Source organism: Mastigoproctus giganteus, chromosome 11 (genome assembly GCF_048544385.1).
Source record: "Mastigoproctus giganteus isolate SK-2022 chromosome 11, ASM4854438v1, whole genome shotgun sequence".
NCBI classification, from domain to species: Eukaryota; Metazoa; Arthropoda; class Arachnida; order Uropygi; family Thelyphonidae; genus Mastigoproctus; species Mastigoproctus giganteus.
In genome coordinates, this window is record NC_143585.1 from 1,234,433 (window position 1) to 1,253,532 (window position 19,100).

Below are 19,100 nucleotides of genomic sequence, written 5' to 3' on the forward strand. Positions count from 1 at the left end.
TTATTTCTTGCTTAATGAACTTGTTTGAAAAGACTCTTCTCGTATGCAGCGGGCCACATCCTTCAACCGAGGTATTAGAGGAGTCAGAGGGGATATAAAATTCATATCTAACGGTTGATGATCTGATTTGAAGAAGAAGGTTGGTTTAATAAATTCTGCACGAGGTATGTTGTGAAAAATGTGGTCGAGCTGCTGATTTCCCCGAGTTGGGGGAGTTTGAAGAGGATGAAGGTCGAGCATATGTAACATGTTTTCCAGAGAAGACCGAGCTGTTGAGTACATTGGCAGGGGCATGTTGAAGTACCCTACGAGAATAGTAGGGACGTTGGGTTGGAGATTGGTAGTAATCCAGGCCGTTAATTCCGTTCTAACCTCTAGGGGGTGTTATGGAGGGACGTAGACAGTGCAAACCTGTATTCTAATTTCCTTGACGTCAAGGATTACAGAGATGGCTTCAAAGTTTTCAGAACTACTTGAGTTGGTCCTATGTCGAGAAAAGAAATTTTTATAGATGATTGCAACTCCACCACTGCGGCGAATGGCCCGTCCATTAGCTTGAGAGTTCAAAGGGAGGTAAAGAGTATCAATACATCTATTGTGGTTCAGCCAGTTTTCCGTTAAACAAATAATATCGTACTCTGCAGTAAGGAGAATAGATTGAAATGTATGGAGTTTGCGACTTATGCCTCTTATGTTATGAATGTAGCATCTGATAGTTACAGATGCGGTTGTCGATGGGACACTGTAATTGCTATAGCTGAGTATTATTATGTCCCCTCTGGAGCACGTTAGCTTTTCTGTCTTCAAAAGGTTTGATTAGTGTATTTTGTGGCTATGGGTCCAAGCTTAATAGCGGTTGGTAGGGATATCACAGCTCATGGAGAAAGCAAATGAATATAAAACACCATTATGCGTGGCATTTGTGGATTATGAAAAGGCATTTGACTCCATACAGCATAAGGCAATGTTTCGGGCACTGGAAAGACAAGGCATAGTACCCCATTCATTATGATTTTGAAGAAAATATAGGAGAGTGCTACCTCCTTTATTAGACTAGACAAAGACAGTGCGAAATTTAAAATCGAGAAAGGAGTTCGACAAGGAGACACAATATCTCCGAAGCTGTTTACTGCTGCTCTTGAGGAAGCTTTCAGAAGATTAGACTGGTTGCAGAAAGGAGTCAATGTGAACGGAGAGTACCTAAACCATTTACGATTTGCAGATGACATTGTGGTCATTAGCCACGATCCCAACGAATTAGAGGAAAATCTTAATCAGTTATGCACAGTTAGTAAGGATTTTGGACTAAAGATGAATATGGCTAAAACAAAAGTAATGATGAACAAGTATGCCACGGAAAGGGAAATAATGATTGAAGGAGCAGTAATTGAAAAGGTGGAGTCATATACTTATCTGGGACAAGTTATTAGCTGTAATAATGATAAATGGCTGGAAGTCAAGAGAAGAATAAATTTTGGATGGATAGCATTCAGAAAATATAGTCACATACTGAAGAGCAATATCCCAGTTTGTCTGAAACGTAAAATAATGAATCAATGTATACTCCCCACCATGACTTATGGAAGTGAAACTTGGGCACTCACCAAAAGAATGGAAGAGAAGCTGAGAAGTACACAGCGAAGAATGGAACGAATTATATTGGGAATCAGACTGTTAGATAAGAAGAGAAACACATGGATTAGGCAGCAAACTCAAGTAAAGGACATTCTTATCAAAACTAAAGAACTAAAATGGTCTTGGGCAGGACACATAGCTCGAAGACATGATGACAGATGGACTAAGAAAATAACAGAATGGTACTCAAAAGGAAATAGAAGAAAACCTGAAAGACAAAGGCGGAGATGGATAGATGAAATTGATGAGTTTTCGGGTAGTAAATGGATGGCCAGTGCGGAAAACAGAAGGAACTGGAACGTTGCTGGAGAGGCTTCATCTTGCAGTGGATTGAAAATGGCTGATGATGATGATGATGATGATTTTGATGGTGTTTTTTAACATCATAATAGATGCCCAAAATATCTGGGCGTCACTCTTGACAGAACTTTATCCTATAAATATCACTTAACTAAGACTGTGGTAAAATTAAAATCCCGGAACAATATTTTGCAGAAACTCTGTGGAACGACTTGGAGCTCTAAGGCAGAAACTGTTCGATGCTCAGATATGGGTCTTGTTTATTCCGTGGCTGAGTAGTGTGCTGCTGTCTGGATTAATAGTCCTCATACCAAATTAATCGATACGCACCTTAATAGTACGATGCGTCTGATTCCAGGCACAATCAGATCAACTCCAACTCAGTGGCTGCCAATGTTGAGTCGTATCCCTCCACCACACCTTCGAAGGAGCAAAGCACCAGAAAAGTACCAGAAAATGATGGCAAAATGTGCACTTACCCATCCATAACGACCTACCAGATATAGGTATAAATAGATTAAGATCTAGACATCCTCCTATTAGAACAGCGGAGGGATTGAAAATTATTAATTTTAATCTCTTAAAGGAATGGATACGTGAATGGAGCCGACTTTCTTCTCCAGGACTCGAAAATACTAAATGGATTTCGGAAAGAGCGGATGGTTTTAACCTACCTCCGAGGATCTGGACCAAAATAAACGGAATAAGATGGCAGATGTGCGGATTTCCTTTCTAAGTGGAATAAGAGTTATACTTCACGATGTGGCTGTGGTGCTGATAGACAGACTGCGGAACATATTACTGAAGACTGTATCCTGAGAGCGTTTTGCGGAAAACCCGAAGAGATCCTGATACTGACTCCGACATTAATTGAATATGTTATTAATTTGGATATACAATTGCAAATACAAGAGTTGTTTTTTAATGCTGTCTTCCTTTTTTGTTATATGTGTATATATATATATATATATTTTTTTTTTTTTTTTTTTTTTCCCCATACGATAAATAAAAATTAAGAACAAATAACTGTCTGCGTCCGCTTATCGTTAGGGGAGTTTTACAATTGGTCAGCTGCATCGGGTGCAGTTATGGCGGTGAGTGCCAATAATAATGAAATAATATCTAATTTGTTCGCTCAATCTTGGCCCCCACTTTTTGTTTATGAAAGGGTTCCGCCGGGTGAATCGTATTTTACATCCAAATTCGGATTTCAAAGTATTTTTCAACTTCCGTTTTAATACTTTCAAATTGCGGCAACGCCATATTTATTGCGGCGTAGCGAAACTTGGCGCCCGCACCTTTTTGGATTTCTCCGCACGTACCGCTCGCTGGGACGCTGCTTATATTGATTCGCATATTTGGCCGCCGCTTGCGGATGTCCTCAACTTTGGCTCCATTAATTATCGCGCGTTAACTGTTTTTCGAAATCCCCGAGTGTTCGTTTGCGGAGAATGAATTCTGCGCGGTAAAAACATAAATTTTTAAGCGGGGTCGCGGGTCAATACTTCGAAGGCAGCGCGAAGATGAATCGGCGGTGATGCCGTAAATAATTGTTTCGCATTAATTCGCACGCCAACGAAGAACGGGTTTAAAAATCTTTAACCCCGACTACGAACGTTTCAACTTCCTCTTTCGGGTTCATTAAAAGATTTGCGGAATCAGTTCGACCTTTCTGTTGTACGTAAGATTTATACGGTGATTCTACGGTTTTACGGCAATTCTCGAATCGATTAATGTGCGTCGATTGGCCCTCGTGGGGAGTGCAGTTGGTAGAATCATCGTCCTCCCGGGTCGCAGAGAATCGAATTATTCGAATCTCGTCAATAATGCGGGAATTTTTATGGACTTTTTTCACAACGTGGCCAAGTTAGTCGGTCTCAGGCGAGGGTAGCGTGGTTTCTTCTTTCGGAAATTCTATACGTGATACAATATGGTGTAAGTCGCTGATGCGGTTATAATCCTATAACGACCAATCAATTTGTGTTCACCATCCTCGTGCATTAGTACGAGAGAGACAGAGAGAGAGAGATAATTTTATTTATTTTTTTTCAGATTTCGCCAACGAGTGGCAGCCCGATAGAATCAGCGTGGTCGGGAGGACGGACTACTTGCTGAAGAACGACATTTTCAGCGACGTCACGGCTATTGTGGGAAGCGAGAAAACGACGGTGTTCCCTTGCCACCGTTTGATCCTGGCCATATCGAGCTCCGTGTTTGCGCATATGTTTTACGGAGGGTCCGCCACGGACATCACCGAATTCAGGGTCGATGATCTGTCCCCCGTTGGCTTTCATCTGATGCTCAAGTAAGTTTCTTTGGCTCCCATTACTTACTCTTTTTCTTTCGGAACGGTGTCCCCAAAGGGACCAGTGTCCATCATCGCGCTCATTTATATTTACAACTCTTTATTCCATAATTTAGTGCGAACCTTTAAGTCACGCTCAATAAGTTTACGAGGAATGTGCCTTCGTTCAGTAACAGCGACCGAGTCTTTGCTGACCGGCCACAGTCGTCCTGTACTTTCTAAAGGTGCTTGCGTGCGGGGGGGATAAAGAAGTGTTCGTGGGAATAAATAAATAATCTTTATTGTGTACAAAGGATGTATACAATTTTACCCTTCACGGCAGGAATGCCAGGGGCTTCACATTGGCTGGTGTACAAAGGCCTTGAGGACGGGGCCCACATCGAAGTTCGGGTTCATCCCCCAGGGCCAACAATATAATACGTTTCAGTTAACTTATTCACAATATTCATAAAAATGTTATACAAGTAGTATAAGGTTGGGGTTCTAACCGATTTCGGCTCTATGAATTTTGGCGTCAATTTTCGTGCGTGCTGCCGCGTCGGTCGCTTGTTTTGCCGTTTAGGTTTTGAGCGTCTGCCGGTGAAGCGAGCCGAGGTTTAGGTTTAGCGGTTGCGCCGAGGCTTAGTTGCGGAAAAATATATTTTAGTTCTTATTTCGCCCGCTAGATGGCGCCACTTATTTTCGCCATTAAATTAAAATTTTTTTTTTTTCTTTACCCAGGCTCGAACCCATGTCGTTACTACTGGTGGTCCGGTGCTTATCCCCACGGCTACCCTTTCAGTTGTAAGAATATGTGTAAATGTAGGTCTTATAGTTAAGAGTGGTGTGAGTGTGACGTATGAAGTTGTATTTCGCCTTTTTCTGATTGGAGGGGGGTATGAACCGATGTTCTGATGGTTTGGGGGTATAAACCGACTTCGGCTCTGAGTCTACCGGTGATTTTCTGGTCTGTTGATGCCGTAGAAATCGTCTGCTTTTGCCGCGTTGGTTTTCAAGGTGGCGTTGGAGGGTGCGCAATGAATTGTGGGTTCGCGCACGCACACACACACAAGCCCGAGCTCTTGAGCTTGCGCACGCACACACACACACACACACACACACAAGAAAATAGAGCAGTAGACATTCTTTCCCAAGACAAAGGTTTTGGCGGGAAAAAACGTGGACACTGTAGACATACGGGCACTTGGGGGGTTACAAAAAGTTCGAGCCCGACGATGGCCACGACAACAGAAGCCCACGAAACAGTGCCGCCATCTAGCGAGTCATTCTGAAAGCTGAAATCAAAGATTTTATTTTATTTAAGGTGTTTAAATTTTTTTTTTTTTTTTTTCCTAGGTAGCTATGACTTTGCCGTTTAAATATATTTCAGTGGCTTTGCAATATGTGGCGCCATCTGTGGAAGCAATCTGAAAGCTGAAAATTAAAAGATTTTATTTAAATATATATATTTTTTTTTCCCTACATACTTCTTGAACGGAGATTGCCACGACATCGTAACAACCAAGAAAATGTGTCGCCATCTAGCGTGTCATTCTGAAAGTTGAAATTAAGGATTTTATTTAAATATATATTTTTTCTCTCACATACGGATACTTGGTGTCACAATACTTCTTGAACGGAGATTGCCAAGACATCGTAACCAGTGTTGCCAACTCTTAATAATATTTCCCGCTAGCCACATACTCAAAATCCGCTATTTTTAGCACTTGACCCGCCAAATTTTTAAAATTTTCATTTGTTTGTACTTTGTAGTGAATAAAAATAAACAAACAAATAGTATATATAAATAGTTATTTATTTTCTGTTTTTAATATAAAATCAATATCTAAAAATCTAAATTAATTTCGAAATTCAATACCTCCTCATCATATGTTTCTTGTGTGCCTATTTTGCGAAGCACTTCTTCAGGTAAAACATAATTTTTACAACACTTTTCAACTCTTTTGAGCCCGTATCGTACTGATAAGATTGCATTAACCGTGCCAACACTCATTCTGTTGCGTGTTTTGTTATTTACTAGATTTATGTTGCTGAATATTCTTTCCACATCTGCATTGGATAATGGCAAAATTAAAATACCCAATGCAAATTGGCTAATTTCTTTAAATGGATTTTTACCGCTTGCATCTCGATATTTCGAAACTTCTGACCAAAACTTCATTGTATTGTTGATGTTTTCCCATTTAACGAGAGTAATGTTTATATACTATTGCTCAATTTTTTCAATTTCTACTTCAGACAATTTTAAATTTTGTAATAAATTTATCAGTGGTTCTTTTTGTTTCTTTAATATATTGTTAACTGAGATTAATGACATTTTTTCTAATTCTTTTATGTTGTCCGGAAGGCGTTGTTTTAATTGTTGATACAAATCAATCAAGAAATTACGGCATCTCTCTCTTATTGCCATTTCATCTGTTGTTGTTGTGATAAGTTTATTCATTATTAATTCATTTATTTTTCTTTCATTATTTGGTAAAAACATTTTATTGGCAATCATCGACAATAGCATGTTTAAATCATGTAGTAATAATGTAGGATCGGCAGTATTTGATTCAAAAGATTTGTTTACTCTTTGTACTTCAGATAAGATAGGTTTTAAAATAAAAGATATGCTAAATTACTTTCATCTTTGAACATTGAATAAAGAAGTTCTGCAGTATAACATTTGTCAGTCAAACGAGTTATTTCAAAATGGGCTTTTAATTCAATATACTGTTCTAAAATTCTTGTTATAGCAACTTCAATGGATAACCACCTTGTTTGACACGAATGAACTATCTTTTTCGGATCTGCACCATCGTTTATGGCACTGTATAAATATTTGAATTGATTTTGTCGGCTGGTGGATTTACTAAACGCACGATTTTGCATTGCACGAGGGTTTCTAGGAATACAACTATCGTGCTATACGAGGACTGACTATACTAAGATATTATTACACTGTGGTTATTAGAAATAATTATTACTTATTACTCTTATTGCTCTGTGGTTATTAGAAACGTTGAAAGAGATGTCGGTAATTCGGATCGCATTTCTTGGAAGCCAAACAAATACGACGAAGAAAAATTATCCAATGCCATTCCTTCGCTGTTTCAAAAAAAGGCGTCATTAGAATTTTTTCCACATTTTTAGATTTGATTCAACAATTTAAAACTATGACCCAATGATCAGGTCGTTTGACCGCGAGCGTAACTACGTAAAATTGTTGGGGTTCTCCTCAGGGAAATCCAGAATAATATAAAACCGATTCTTCGCTTTATAAAAAAAAAACTATGAAATATGATATCCCTACTATTTCAATTATGAATTATTTTTATTGTTAATTAAATAATTAATCGAACAATTAATTTAATATTTCTTAAATGAATATTTCTTAATATAAATGTTACATTGCCAAAATACATAAAATGCTAAACATTTATACTCTTCCCGCTAAAAAATCCGCTATCCGCTATTTCATATTTTTATCCGCTAAACCTGAAGCAATTCCGCTAAATCTAGCGGGAAAACCGCTAAAATGGCAACACTGATCGTAACTACCAAGAAACTGTGTCGCCATCTATCGATCTATTCTGCAAGTTGAAAAGCTGAAAAATTAAGTATTTTTATATGTTTAATGTTATGTTATGTGCTTTTTTTTGATGGTTAAATTTTTATATGTATATATTTTTACCCATAACTATTTATGATGGTTCCTCTTCAAGTTGAATTTTGTATCCTGATGCTTAGTCTATCTTGAAAAAAAAAAAAAAAAAAAACCTGAAAAGTAAAATGTATTGATGTGTATATATATATTTATTTACCTTCTTCAGATTCTTTCCACAACTTTGAATTTTTTTAAATTTCTACTTTCTAAGAAAAAAAGACAGACAATATTTTTCAAATAGATATGTTTATTGATAAATAATAAAAAAAAAAAAATAAAAAAAATTACAAGATAGTGGGGTCATCGCTATTTTTACCCCATCTTTAACCATTAGCTTCCAAACCCGCCATATAAGATGCAAAGAAACAGGGGTCGCGCCATAAGTACTCCTGGTTTTCGTAGAAGTCCATCTGGAAAAGAAAAAAGAAATGTTACAAGATTACAACGATCCGCGCGTCGTTGGAAGTTTTAGTGGTGTTAATGCATTACAAAAACATACAAAATTACCCAGACGTATCGTGAAAGAGTATTTGTCATCTCAACCTGCTTATGTCAGACACAAACCTCAAAGAGTTAATTTTCCTAGAAACCAAATAATAGTTCCTGGTCTACACCATACGTTTCAGTGTGGCTTAGCAGAAGTTTCCAATCTGTCTGATGCTAATGGCGGAGTGCGTTATTTACTCGTCTGTATAGACGCTTTTTCTAGATACGCCTGGGTGAGAACACTTGGAAATAAAACATCGAAGCAGATGGTAAAAGCATTCAAATCAATTTTCAAGGAAGAAACGCCATTCAGTGTTAACAGTGACAGAGGTAGAGAGTTTATAAACAAAGATGTGAGGGCCCTATTTAAATCTCTCAACATTAATTTTTATACTACTAGATCGGAGAAAAAGGCTGCAATCGCTGAACGTTTTATTCGAACTCTGAAAGAAAAAATATTTAAATGGATAACTTATTCTGAAAGTAAGAAATATGTGCATGTTCTTCCCGACATTGTAGCTACTTATAATCGAACGCCACATCGAGCTATAGGAATGCCACCTGCCGATGTCACTTTGCATAATGAAGAAGACGTCTACAGGAAATTGTACTTGAAAAAAACCAAAGAACAGACTCCTAAATTTAAAGTGGGGGATCGTGTCGTTCTAAGTACAGGTTCAAATCTTTTCCGCAAAGGATTCTGGGGCAGTTGGACGCGTGAAATTTTTACTATATCTCAAGTATTGAAACGAAGAAAGCCAGTTGTGTACAGAGTACAAGACAAAGCAGGCGACACTATCGAGGGTACCTTTTATGAGCAACAGTTACAACTTGTTAATATTCACGACAAGTTGCCACAGGATACATATCTTATTGAAAAAGTACTTAAGGAGCGACGTGTGGGAGGAGAACGTCAATTCCGTGTTAAGTGGCTAGGATATCCTGCTTCCTACAGCAGTTGGGTTTCGGCTAAAGATGTTCTTCTTAACACTACCGAGTAATGCATGCATGGATTTCCATCCCCAGAATACGCAAGCTAATTTTACTATTATATTGCCCGACACTATACCTCTCAAAGGCAATTGGGAGGTGGCACTTGCAGAAATACACGTACCTAAGTCATGGGACAATATTTCCGAAGGTTGGGCCGAGTTTGCAATTCTGCAGAAAGAACCGACAGTTAGGAACCCTGAGGTTTACATGCTGAACGATGAGTACGAAAATTCGTCTAAATTGATTGAACATATGTGTGGTCTTAATACCAATTTAGAGCTTAAAGTAGAAGAGACAGAATTCAAAGTGAGATTTACAATTCGCGTTAAAAATGGCTGTGAGTTGCGCATGACTTTACGAACTGCCAGAATTCTAGGACTAGTACACAAAGTAGTAGTGAGTGAAGCTGTTGACAAATCTAGAACTTTTAAAGGGGAGTACATAGGAAAGTGGATACCTAAAGGTAAAATAGTGTTACCACCATTAAAGCCTAACAGTGAGTGTGCTGATAGGAAGCTTGTACTCGTACAACAACCGACTTGTGATGTTCGCGAGCATAAAATTCCTTATGGTAATTACGGTAGCATCTCCGAAATTCTAAAGGTTATGACTTTTATAGCCCCCGAAATTAAAGGTTCTGTTAATGCCCGTGGTTTTGTTTCTTTCGAAATAGAAAGCGGTGTGCGTCTTCGCTTCCCTGAGACAGGACTCGGTGAGTTACTCGGTTTTGAGCGTATGCCCGATGGTTTCGAAGGAACAGCGAGATCGAAATTTCCCGGAGATATAAATAGAGGTGTAGGCTCTTATTTTGTTTATAGTAGTGTGATAGAAGACCAGGTCGTGGGTGATATCAGAGCGCCTCTTTTGCGAGTAGTACCGTTCGGAAGCAGTGGTGAATTCTTACATTTGGACTATTACCCTGTACTGCTCTCGAACATTCAATCCATTTCTATTCAAATTCGCACAGACAGTGGTCAGTTATTTCCATTCAGAGGTGGTAAAACTCTAATTAAGTTACATTTTCGACCCCAATGAACGCGTACGTTGATTACTACTCAGTGCAAGCGGGGGGAAATCCCTACTTTGTAGGAGCAGCGATCCAGAGAGGTCAAGGTTTAGGCAGTATATTCAGATCAGCATTTACATTTCTCTCTCCTCTTCTGAAGCCCGCAGCCAAATTCATCGGTCGCCAAGTGCTATCGGCAGGTCGTAATATCATAGATGATGTCATTTCGGCAGCACCCGTGAAACGCTCGTTTATAAATCGAGCTTCTGAAGTAGGACACGCCATTAAGCAAAAAGTTCGTAGTCAGAGTGGAGGTAAACGTCGAAAGAAAAAAAAATATCAGGACATCTTTCAATGATGGGTGAAGTTATGATGTCAGAACTAGACCTGTTTGCACAGCCTGCCACTAATCTATGCATCGAGCGATCTTCATACATTACTTTTTTGCCTTTAGCTTCAGTGGATACGCCGGGCCCAATAGAATTTTCCGTACCGGGGACATCAGAAGAATATCTGGACCTGGGAAAAACTTATTTGCGACTCAAAGTACAGTTAACTCAAAGCGACGGAAAAGAATTACAGTCGAGTGTAGGAGTTGTCAACAACTTTTTTCACTCCATGTTTAAACATGTGGATCTTTTCGTTCAAGACAAATTAATTAATCCAAGCAGCGACACATACCCCTATAGAGCTTATTTAGAAACGCTTTTGAATTTTGACAGAGGAGCAAAAAAATCACAGCTCACTACAGAACTGTTCGTAAAAGACAATTTTTCGGATGTTTCGCAAATGTTTTCTCAGCCTGACAGTGGTATGAATCAACGTATGAAGTTTTTTTCGAAAACCAAAACTGTGGAACTTCTGGGTCGTCTCAGACTAGATTTGTGCCATCAAGACAAATATATTATTAATAATTTATCGCTCCGCCTAAGAATGGTTCGCAGTTCGCCCGAGTTCTGTCTGTTGTCTCTCGACAATACTGCTAAAATTCATATACGCGAAGCCTGTCTTTTTGTGCGTAAAGTTAAACTTAACCCCAGCATACAGTTAGCCCACATGAGTGTTCTTGAAAAACATCCTATTGTATATCCTATTAATAGAGCTGATGTAAGTTACTATTCAATACCAAAAGGCATGTCAGACTCTACCCGAGATAATATATATCTAGGCCAGATCCCCACTCGTTTAATAGTCGGTATTGTGTCCAGTGATAGTTTCAACGGCTCCCTCAAAACCAACCCATTCAATTTTGGTCACTACAACTTGTGCTATTTACTTCTGACGGCTGATGGTGTGCAGCATCCTTCCATTCCGCTAACACCCGATTATAAGAATGGACATTATACGCGGTCCTACCTGTCTATTTTCACATCGCTAAACAAATGGAATTCAGACTGTGGAAACGACATATCAATCCTGGATTATACAGAAGGGAATGTGCTTTATGCTTTCGACCTAACTCCCGACAGTAACGCTGTTGGCACGCACATCACTTCTTTACGGCGAGGCGGTGTTCGACTTGAACTGAAATTCGCAGAACCTCTTCCCGAAAACGTAACAGTGATCTTGTATGCCGAATTCGAAAACATTCTTTCTGTGACTAAGGACCGTTCAATCATCGTGAATTATGAACACTAGAGATATATTAAAGGTTTTAGAAGCAGACAGTGAATCGAGAAAACATCTGATCGGTGTCTGTGCCAGGGACGAGTTACCGTCAAAAATACAGAGGAAACCAGCATTGCTAGTCATCAATACAGACAAGGCACACATGCCAGGTACTCACTGGGTGAGTATCTTCCTAGGAAAAAGAGAAAGTCAATATTTCGGCAGCTTTGCACGACCGCCGACACCGGACATTGCAGAGTTCCTTAACCAAAACAGTAAGAAATGGACTTATAACAAAGTGGTGATTCAACATCCAGAATCTATAGCGTGTGGACTACATTGTATTTTTTTCCTGACTCATCGGTGTAGAAATATTTCTATGTCAAAGATTGTAAACAAATATTATTGTAAAGATTTGTGGGCAAATGATTTGTTAGCCACATTACATGTAATTGAACCTTTACTTACAAAATAAAATTTTATTTATTTTTAAAAAGTGTCTGTTTTATTGAAAAAAAACTTACCACAACGAAATCCACGTATGTTTACGTCTCAAACGACGAGGCGATATTAAAGCCGTATATCGGCGCTTGACCTGCTTACGAGGCTTTACAACTTCGCTCTTGGAGTACCGTTGCTCCGACGCTTCAGAGGATGGAATTGTGGGTAGCGAGGCCGTTACGTTCGATACGCTGGTCTCGATATCGCTTGATGCCGACGAGGACGCTTGTTTTGCGGCATTAGTTTTCAGGCCTAAATATGACTGTAGTATCTGAAGATACATTTTAACTTTAGACTCGGGCTGCAAATCCTGTCTTTTTAAGATTTCAGACATTTTCTCGTCTAAAGAGAGCATCTGTTTTTGTTCTGGCGGTGCAGCTACAAGCAAGAATTTACGGAAAGATTCACTCATCTTCTAATCAAACTTGTAATGAGCGGAACCACTATACTTGCGATCAGGGGGAACAGTGAACCTCCTTGTTGAAGAATTAATTTCCGCCTAGTTTTAAATGCTACTTTTTTATCTGCTAGTGTTCTAAGCAGACGTTTTTTGCGTTGTAACTTGCTTTTCACTCTGTCTGTCAACGGAATGCTACCTTTGACTATGTTTTTACATATTTCACAGAGTGAATTTATTTCTGTTTGATTTGAACTCCTTAATAAAGCGGTTGCCTGTTTCGGCCGAACTTCCGACAGATACCTTATAAAGTTAGCATTGTTTTTTAGACGCAGAGCCATATGGGGATGTAAACAATCGTATGTCCTTCGTTTGGTAACACGTGTGAGCGCAGTCTCAACCTATCATCTGTGTTCTGACAAAAATCAAACAGTAAATATGAATGAGGATCGCGTGTTGCATGCTTATATATGTCGACTAAAACACGTGATCTCCCGGGGAAAACTTGACTTGCTAGGTGTGAAATTTGTCTTGAGTCGCAAGGGTTTTTAAAAACAATCAGATAGTGCGAATTCAAACTGATAGTACGGAACTGCGATCCTTGCGAAAACAGGTTTTGTGTTAACAAAATAACACTCAGATTTCTATGATGTGATCCTTTTATAAATATTTCAGAAACGACAATACTATCCTTTGCTTGGTTGATGAGATCGTCTAAAACAAGTAAATTTTTTACTGATGGATCGAATTCGGGGATGTTTAAACCCTCCACGAACTCGATTTGCGAGTAACACCGAAACTTATCTTGAAACTCTGAATAGCAATAGACGATTCTTTGAGGTGGTGGCGAAATTAAACTTTCACTATTTTCTAATAGCGACAATACAAACGTCGTCTTTCCACTCTGTGTTGCTCCCGAGACTATAGCTGTGAATGGATGGTGAAACATTATGTAAATGAGCGCGCGCTAGTCTGGACCAAGTATTTATGTGTGTGTTCGCGCGCTGATGCGAGAGGTAGGACTAGCAACTGTAAAGACAGAAGGTGACGTCTCCAGAAAAACGAAACATTGTCCCCTTTTTTAAAAAACTGTGAGTTATGAAAAAGGTTTTTTTTGGAAGTTGTCTTTTCCATGAAACCATTCTTGACACAGAAAAAAGTGTATTCCTCCATCTAAGCGCGCCCGACACTTCGTGGCGGGTGGGAGGGGTGCCGCGATCCCCCCGTGCGCGCGCCCATCACAACGTGATGGGTGGGAGGGGTGCCGCGATCCCCCCGTGCGCGCGCCCATCACAACGTGATGGGTGGGAGGGGTGCCGCGATTCCCCCTGCGCCCTGCGATTCCCATCCGAGTGCCGTCACGAATGTGACGTCGGTGGGAATAGGATGGGGAAGACGTGCCCGATCGACTTCGCCGACATCCTGAAAAAAAAGGAGACGTCACCAGAGGTAGCCATTGAAAACTGCTTAGTGTCAAAAACATGGGGATTTCACTGGGTTTTTTTTCTAATGTTGATAGTATGATGACTAGGTGGTTAGCTTTCGCTATGTGTCTTGGAAATATCCATAAGGGTAAGTGTGTGTGTTGTCTCCTATCACACGTTTAGCGAAAGTAAATCCAAACCTTTTTGTTACTGAGGACTCAAGGAGACGAGAAGTACGTTTGTCTCTCCGGACAGAAAACGGTACATAGACAGAAACGTCAACATGTTGGCCTTTTGCAGCAGCTGTCATAACATTCATGTTGACTAACTTCGCGTTTTTGGCATTAAGTGTCACACCCTTGCATTTGGTCACTGTTTTACCCCCTTGGGTGCGGAAGGAGTAAGATTTGGGACCGGTCGAGGCAAACTCAACAATGTGGTCCCCAGACAATTCGTCTGTGAGCTGACCCAGCGAGTGACCTATGGGTGGACGTTCGTCCCCCTGTTTTTGGACAAACACCACCGAATCAGTATCGCAATATAAAAGAGATTGGCGTAGAGGGGCCATAGCTTTGTAAAGCTTTATTCGGCCATAGGAAGCGACGAAAGAGCCAATGACTGCATTACCCCGACGGTATGGTTCTTCCGTTCCATCAATCGGGGCAAATGCAACTTGCATTATTTCTTCCGACACTAACATAACGTCGTGGATGATTTTTGTGTCATCCATAAAAAGCTGTACAACGCTTTCGTAAGTGTTACATACTGCAGTGCTCACCCTATTAGTTCTCATTGCGAGCCGACCCCATAAACTATTGAGACATAATTTTGCAAGTGAACGTCTAGCAGGGTTCGCCTTTATTTCATGCCTGTCCATAGAGATGCCTTCCCTACTTTTAAAATCGGAAATGTATGCATCGGGTTCAACCCCCTTGGGCCAGCCCGACGCCTCCTGTTTGATTTTCAAGAAGGTGTCTATGTAGCCACCAAATAAAGACTTATGGCTCTCTTTGAAATGCCAAACTTCGTAGATGTTATCAATTTTATAACCGCTCTCAACAGCCAGGTAAAACTCAGGCGTGCACCAGATTCCCGAAAAGCTCCGATCCTCGTGATTACAGGTGGGAGACAACTGCTCGGCACAAGCACTGCATAGCGGGAACACTAGCTTGCCATTGGAGCTTATTGGGAGGACGGGTAAGAACTCCTTTTCGGGCGCTGTCACCCTAGCATGGATTATACCAAAGTATGCATTGTGACTATAGTCAAAGTCGCTAAGAATGACTTCGGGGTGACCGCGAGGAAATACGCCGTATTTGCAAACCCACGGATACAACGAACAGAAATCCACATAGTGAATCTCCTCGTTATCCGCCACCTGGTGGTAAAGTTTAAAGCAGTCAACTCTACCTCCTCTGAGAGCGCTACGTGGTGTAATCGATTCGTACGTTATGAAAGCTGCAACAAATTCTTTCATGGCAGGGTCGTTTTTCTGTTGGTTGTCAAACTGGCATTCCCATACGGAAACCACATCATATCCTCGAGACCTAATGAAGGCCTCGCGATCCATGGTTTCAGCATATAGAGCGCCCATAGGTTTGTTTCTCTGTGTCTGTATAGTACTAGATCGAAAACAATTCTTGCACCCGTGATAGTAACAACCGTAGAATTCGTAAGCGGTGCTACCACATACCCCATCTAATAAAAAAGGACCTACTCTAACTTCACCACCCTGTGATCGAGCTTGTTGAATTTTAATGTTGTTCTGTTGTTCCTGCCACGAAAGCCAAGCCAACGCCTTCCTACTCTGTGTGTTACTCCCTATGTAGCCGCCAGGTGGTAGGATAGCCATTGTGTTTGGTTCTAAATAGTTTCTGGCGAAGATCCTACTACAAGCACCGGCGATAGTAATATCCTGACAGAAAGGATCAACTTGAGAGACTGCTATAAAGAGAGAACGGAACTTATTGCAGGAATCTCGCAATACTCTCACGTCGTCTAAGGCATAGGCCAAAAGTTCACATTTCAGGTTGTATGTATCTCGTGACTTCTCTTGGTACCATAACACGAATTCCGTACGGGTTTCTTCGCTCATGAATTCCGGTTTAAAATATTTTTGATCGGGCAAAGCTCCCACATAATCTAATGTGTCTATCTTGTGGAATTCGTGAGGGAAGAAGCCCTTACGCACCTCTGGCAGCTCGAACATAGCTGGCAGTTTTCGGAGTGGAACTGTTAGAAAAGAATAAGAGTCCAAGAAGACTATGTTTAACGAAGATAGAAAGATACCCAAAATCTTTGACCCATCATAGATAGTGTGAGGAGCTATGTGTTTCGCGAAAATATAAGAAAGCACAAAGTAACCGTCAAAACCACGAAGGTTGTGGGCGATTACTCGCACATTCTTATATTTTGGCTCTATGTGTCGAAGTTTTCGGCCATCACTACCTCGTTTCAAAGTCTCTCGGGTTCCTAACAGCTCATCCAAAAACTCCGCCATGCAATTGCGGCCCCAGTAAACGCGTTCCTGATCGCCAAAAGAAGCAACGCAGAGCACAGCCACATGCTCACCATCCAGCAAGACTGTTTCTGTGTCAAAGTATACAACAGAAACATCGTGCTTCGGGTCCTCAGGTTTTTGAACAAAGCAATGTTGTGTTTTGTGCACAGTTTTACAATAGCTACAGAAGTCGGGATCAATGCATTTGTGTGCTGTGTTGGTAAGAAAAGTGCACATACAAACGCCACAGCGATGCACTTCAGAGCAGGTTTTGTTTGCCCTGTGAGCGTTAATGCATGCTTCGCCTTGGAAAAAACGATTACAAAAATTACACAGGAGAAGGTTGTCTTCATTATGAACGGCGACAGCTCTGCATCTATTGCACTTGAAAGAGCAATTGTGTGTGTTTAATCTTTCTCGAGTAGGTAAAACCTTAAGGCATAGGGGACAATAATAATCACTGCCAAACAGAGCTTTCAAAGATCGCACAAGATCATAATGTCTGTCGTGACTGAGTAGAAATATCTGTTTATCAGCAGCGGGGCCCCGATATGCAACTTCAAAACCGCACTCAGCGGAAATTACAACCAGTTGGTAATCAGGGATCGCTCACTGAAACAACTCAACTTCATTCAAACCACAACTTTCTAAGGCAACCCCTGCGATACCATGTAAATTTGTAGCTCTGATAGTTTGCATACTACGCTTATCCTCTCGCACCTGTCTGTATGTTTTAGCATCATCCTGATGGGCCGAAATACCAACAGCTAATGCTCTGGCGAGACATAAACTATCGGTATTGTTGATTTGAATGACAGCTTTTTTTTTTTTTAAAAAGTCATTCAAATTCAACATTGCCCTTTTTTTAATATTCTCAGAACGATAACCACCATCCCCCCTATTCGTGATATTAATAAGAATGACGTCCAGACTCAAGTCGTCCGTTATCATAAATTCACTGTTTGATTGGTCGACAGCTATAAATGCGGCCATCACACGGTCAAATGTCAGATCGGTTAGAGGCATAAATGGCAAGTTTATGGGATTTTTTAGACTGGGTGCGTCTAAACACAACCTAACATGAGAATAATCACCCTGATTACTTAAATTGGCGATTATCTCTTCTAGCATCCGCCGAAAGTTCGAAAAAAACAGATCCCCGTCTGCTAAGTTTACAATGTTTGTAAACCGGACCTCATACGTTTTAAATAAGGTCTGATATTTTTTTGAATAACGTGCAACCCCATCCTGTACTTCGTAGTACTGCTCAAAACTTTCTTGTACGGCTACTTCTCTCTCTTCCATCTAAAATTTAAAAAAAAACGTCGCATAAGCTTTAGGGGTTTGTTTTTCGCGAAAAACAAAAAAAAAAAAATATATATATATATATATATATATATATATAGGTATACTTACATCATCATCATCGTCATCGTTCAAAAATCCATCTAGTAATAACGGACTCTCCTCCAATTCTTCTCCCCCAGCACCTTCTAACGTGTTGTCATGTGAGCATCCTGGTCGATGCTCAATACCGTCATCACCATAGCCAAAGAACTCCGCATTCTGAAAGGGTAACGTAAAAGAAACTCAGTTACCAAACAATAATTCTATAAACATTTTTAAAAAATCAAATAAAAAAATTTTTCAGTAATGAAAAAAGAAATACTTACACTCGAATATACCAAAGTTTGGCAGAATTCTATCTCAGCCTCTATCATCCTAGCATCTTCATGATCCTTCTCTACCCTGATAACTTCATCTATGAACTTCGAATCTACTTCGTCCCCAAAGAAAATATCTTCACTACTCATTTTGATTTCTTGTAATAGGAAAAAAAAGGCACTTGTGAATTGTTGTCGTGTTGACCCCTTTTTAAAGCAAACTCGTGGATTGAAACAACATTTGACGTCAGCCAATCAGTGCTTAGATTCAATAGTATGTGAAAGTCACCGCCAATAGGAAAATACCATGACATGAGAGCGAAATCCTTACACATCAGTAAGGGTAGGTGTGGTATCTTTGAAGGTAACCTTTTGAAACTGAGTTATCTTTTACCTTTTGTTACTACAAGGGCATGTGAACGATAACAGCGCTAGTTATATAACCTTTGTACATGTTTCTACTTGTTCCCAGCCAACACCTTTGAAGTTGAACTAGCTTTTACTACTACTCTAAATTTAAACAAAGACTTTGGGGTTGGTATCACCTTTAGTTATATGATGAAATATAACCTTTGCATGACATGTGTCTAGCCGTTCCCGAACGACATCTTTGAAGGTGAGCTATCTTTTGC

The 19,100-nt window shown here is 40.1% G+C and overlaps 1 protein-coding gene across 1 annotated transcript in view; it reads right to left on the reverse strand.

Moving 5' to 3' along the window:
* Positions 1-18,618, reverse strand: part of LOC150077637 (uncharacterized) — a 33,129-nt gene extending 14,511 nt beyond the window's left edge. Inside the window, exons 1-4 of the mRNA XM_090385180.1 lie at positions 18,478-18,618; positions 18,221-18,370; positions 15,390-17,236; positions 14,570-15,116 (exon numbers count right to left, since the gene is read on the reverse strand). Coding sequence (XP_090241306.1) covers positions 14,570-15,116; positions 15,390-17,236; positions 18,221-18,370; positions 18,478-18,618 — 2,685 coding nt within the window. The remainder of the gene's footprint in view (positions 1-14,569; positions 15,117-15,389; positions 17,237-18,220; positions 18,371-18,477) is intronic.
* Between the last annotated feature and the right edge of the window lie 482 nt (positions 18,619-19,100).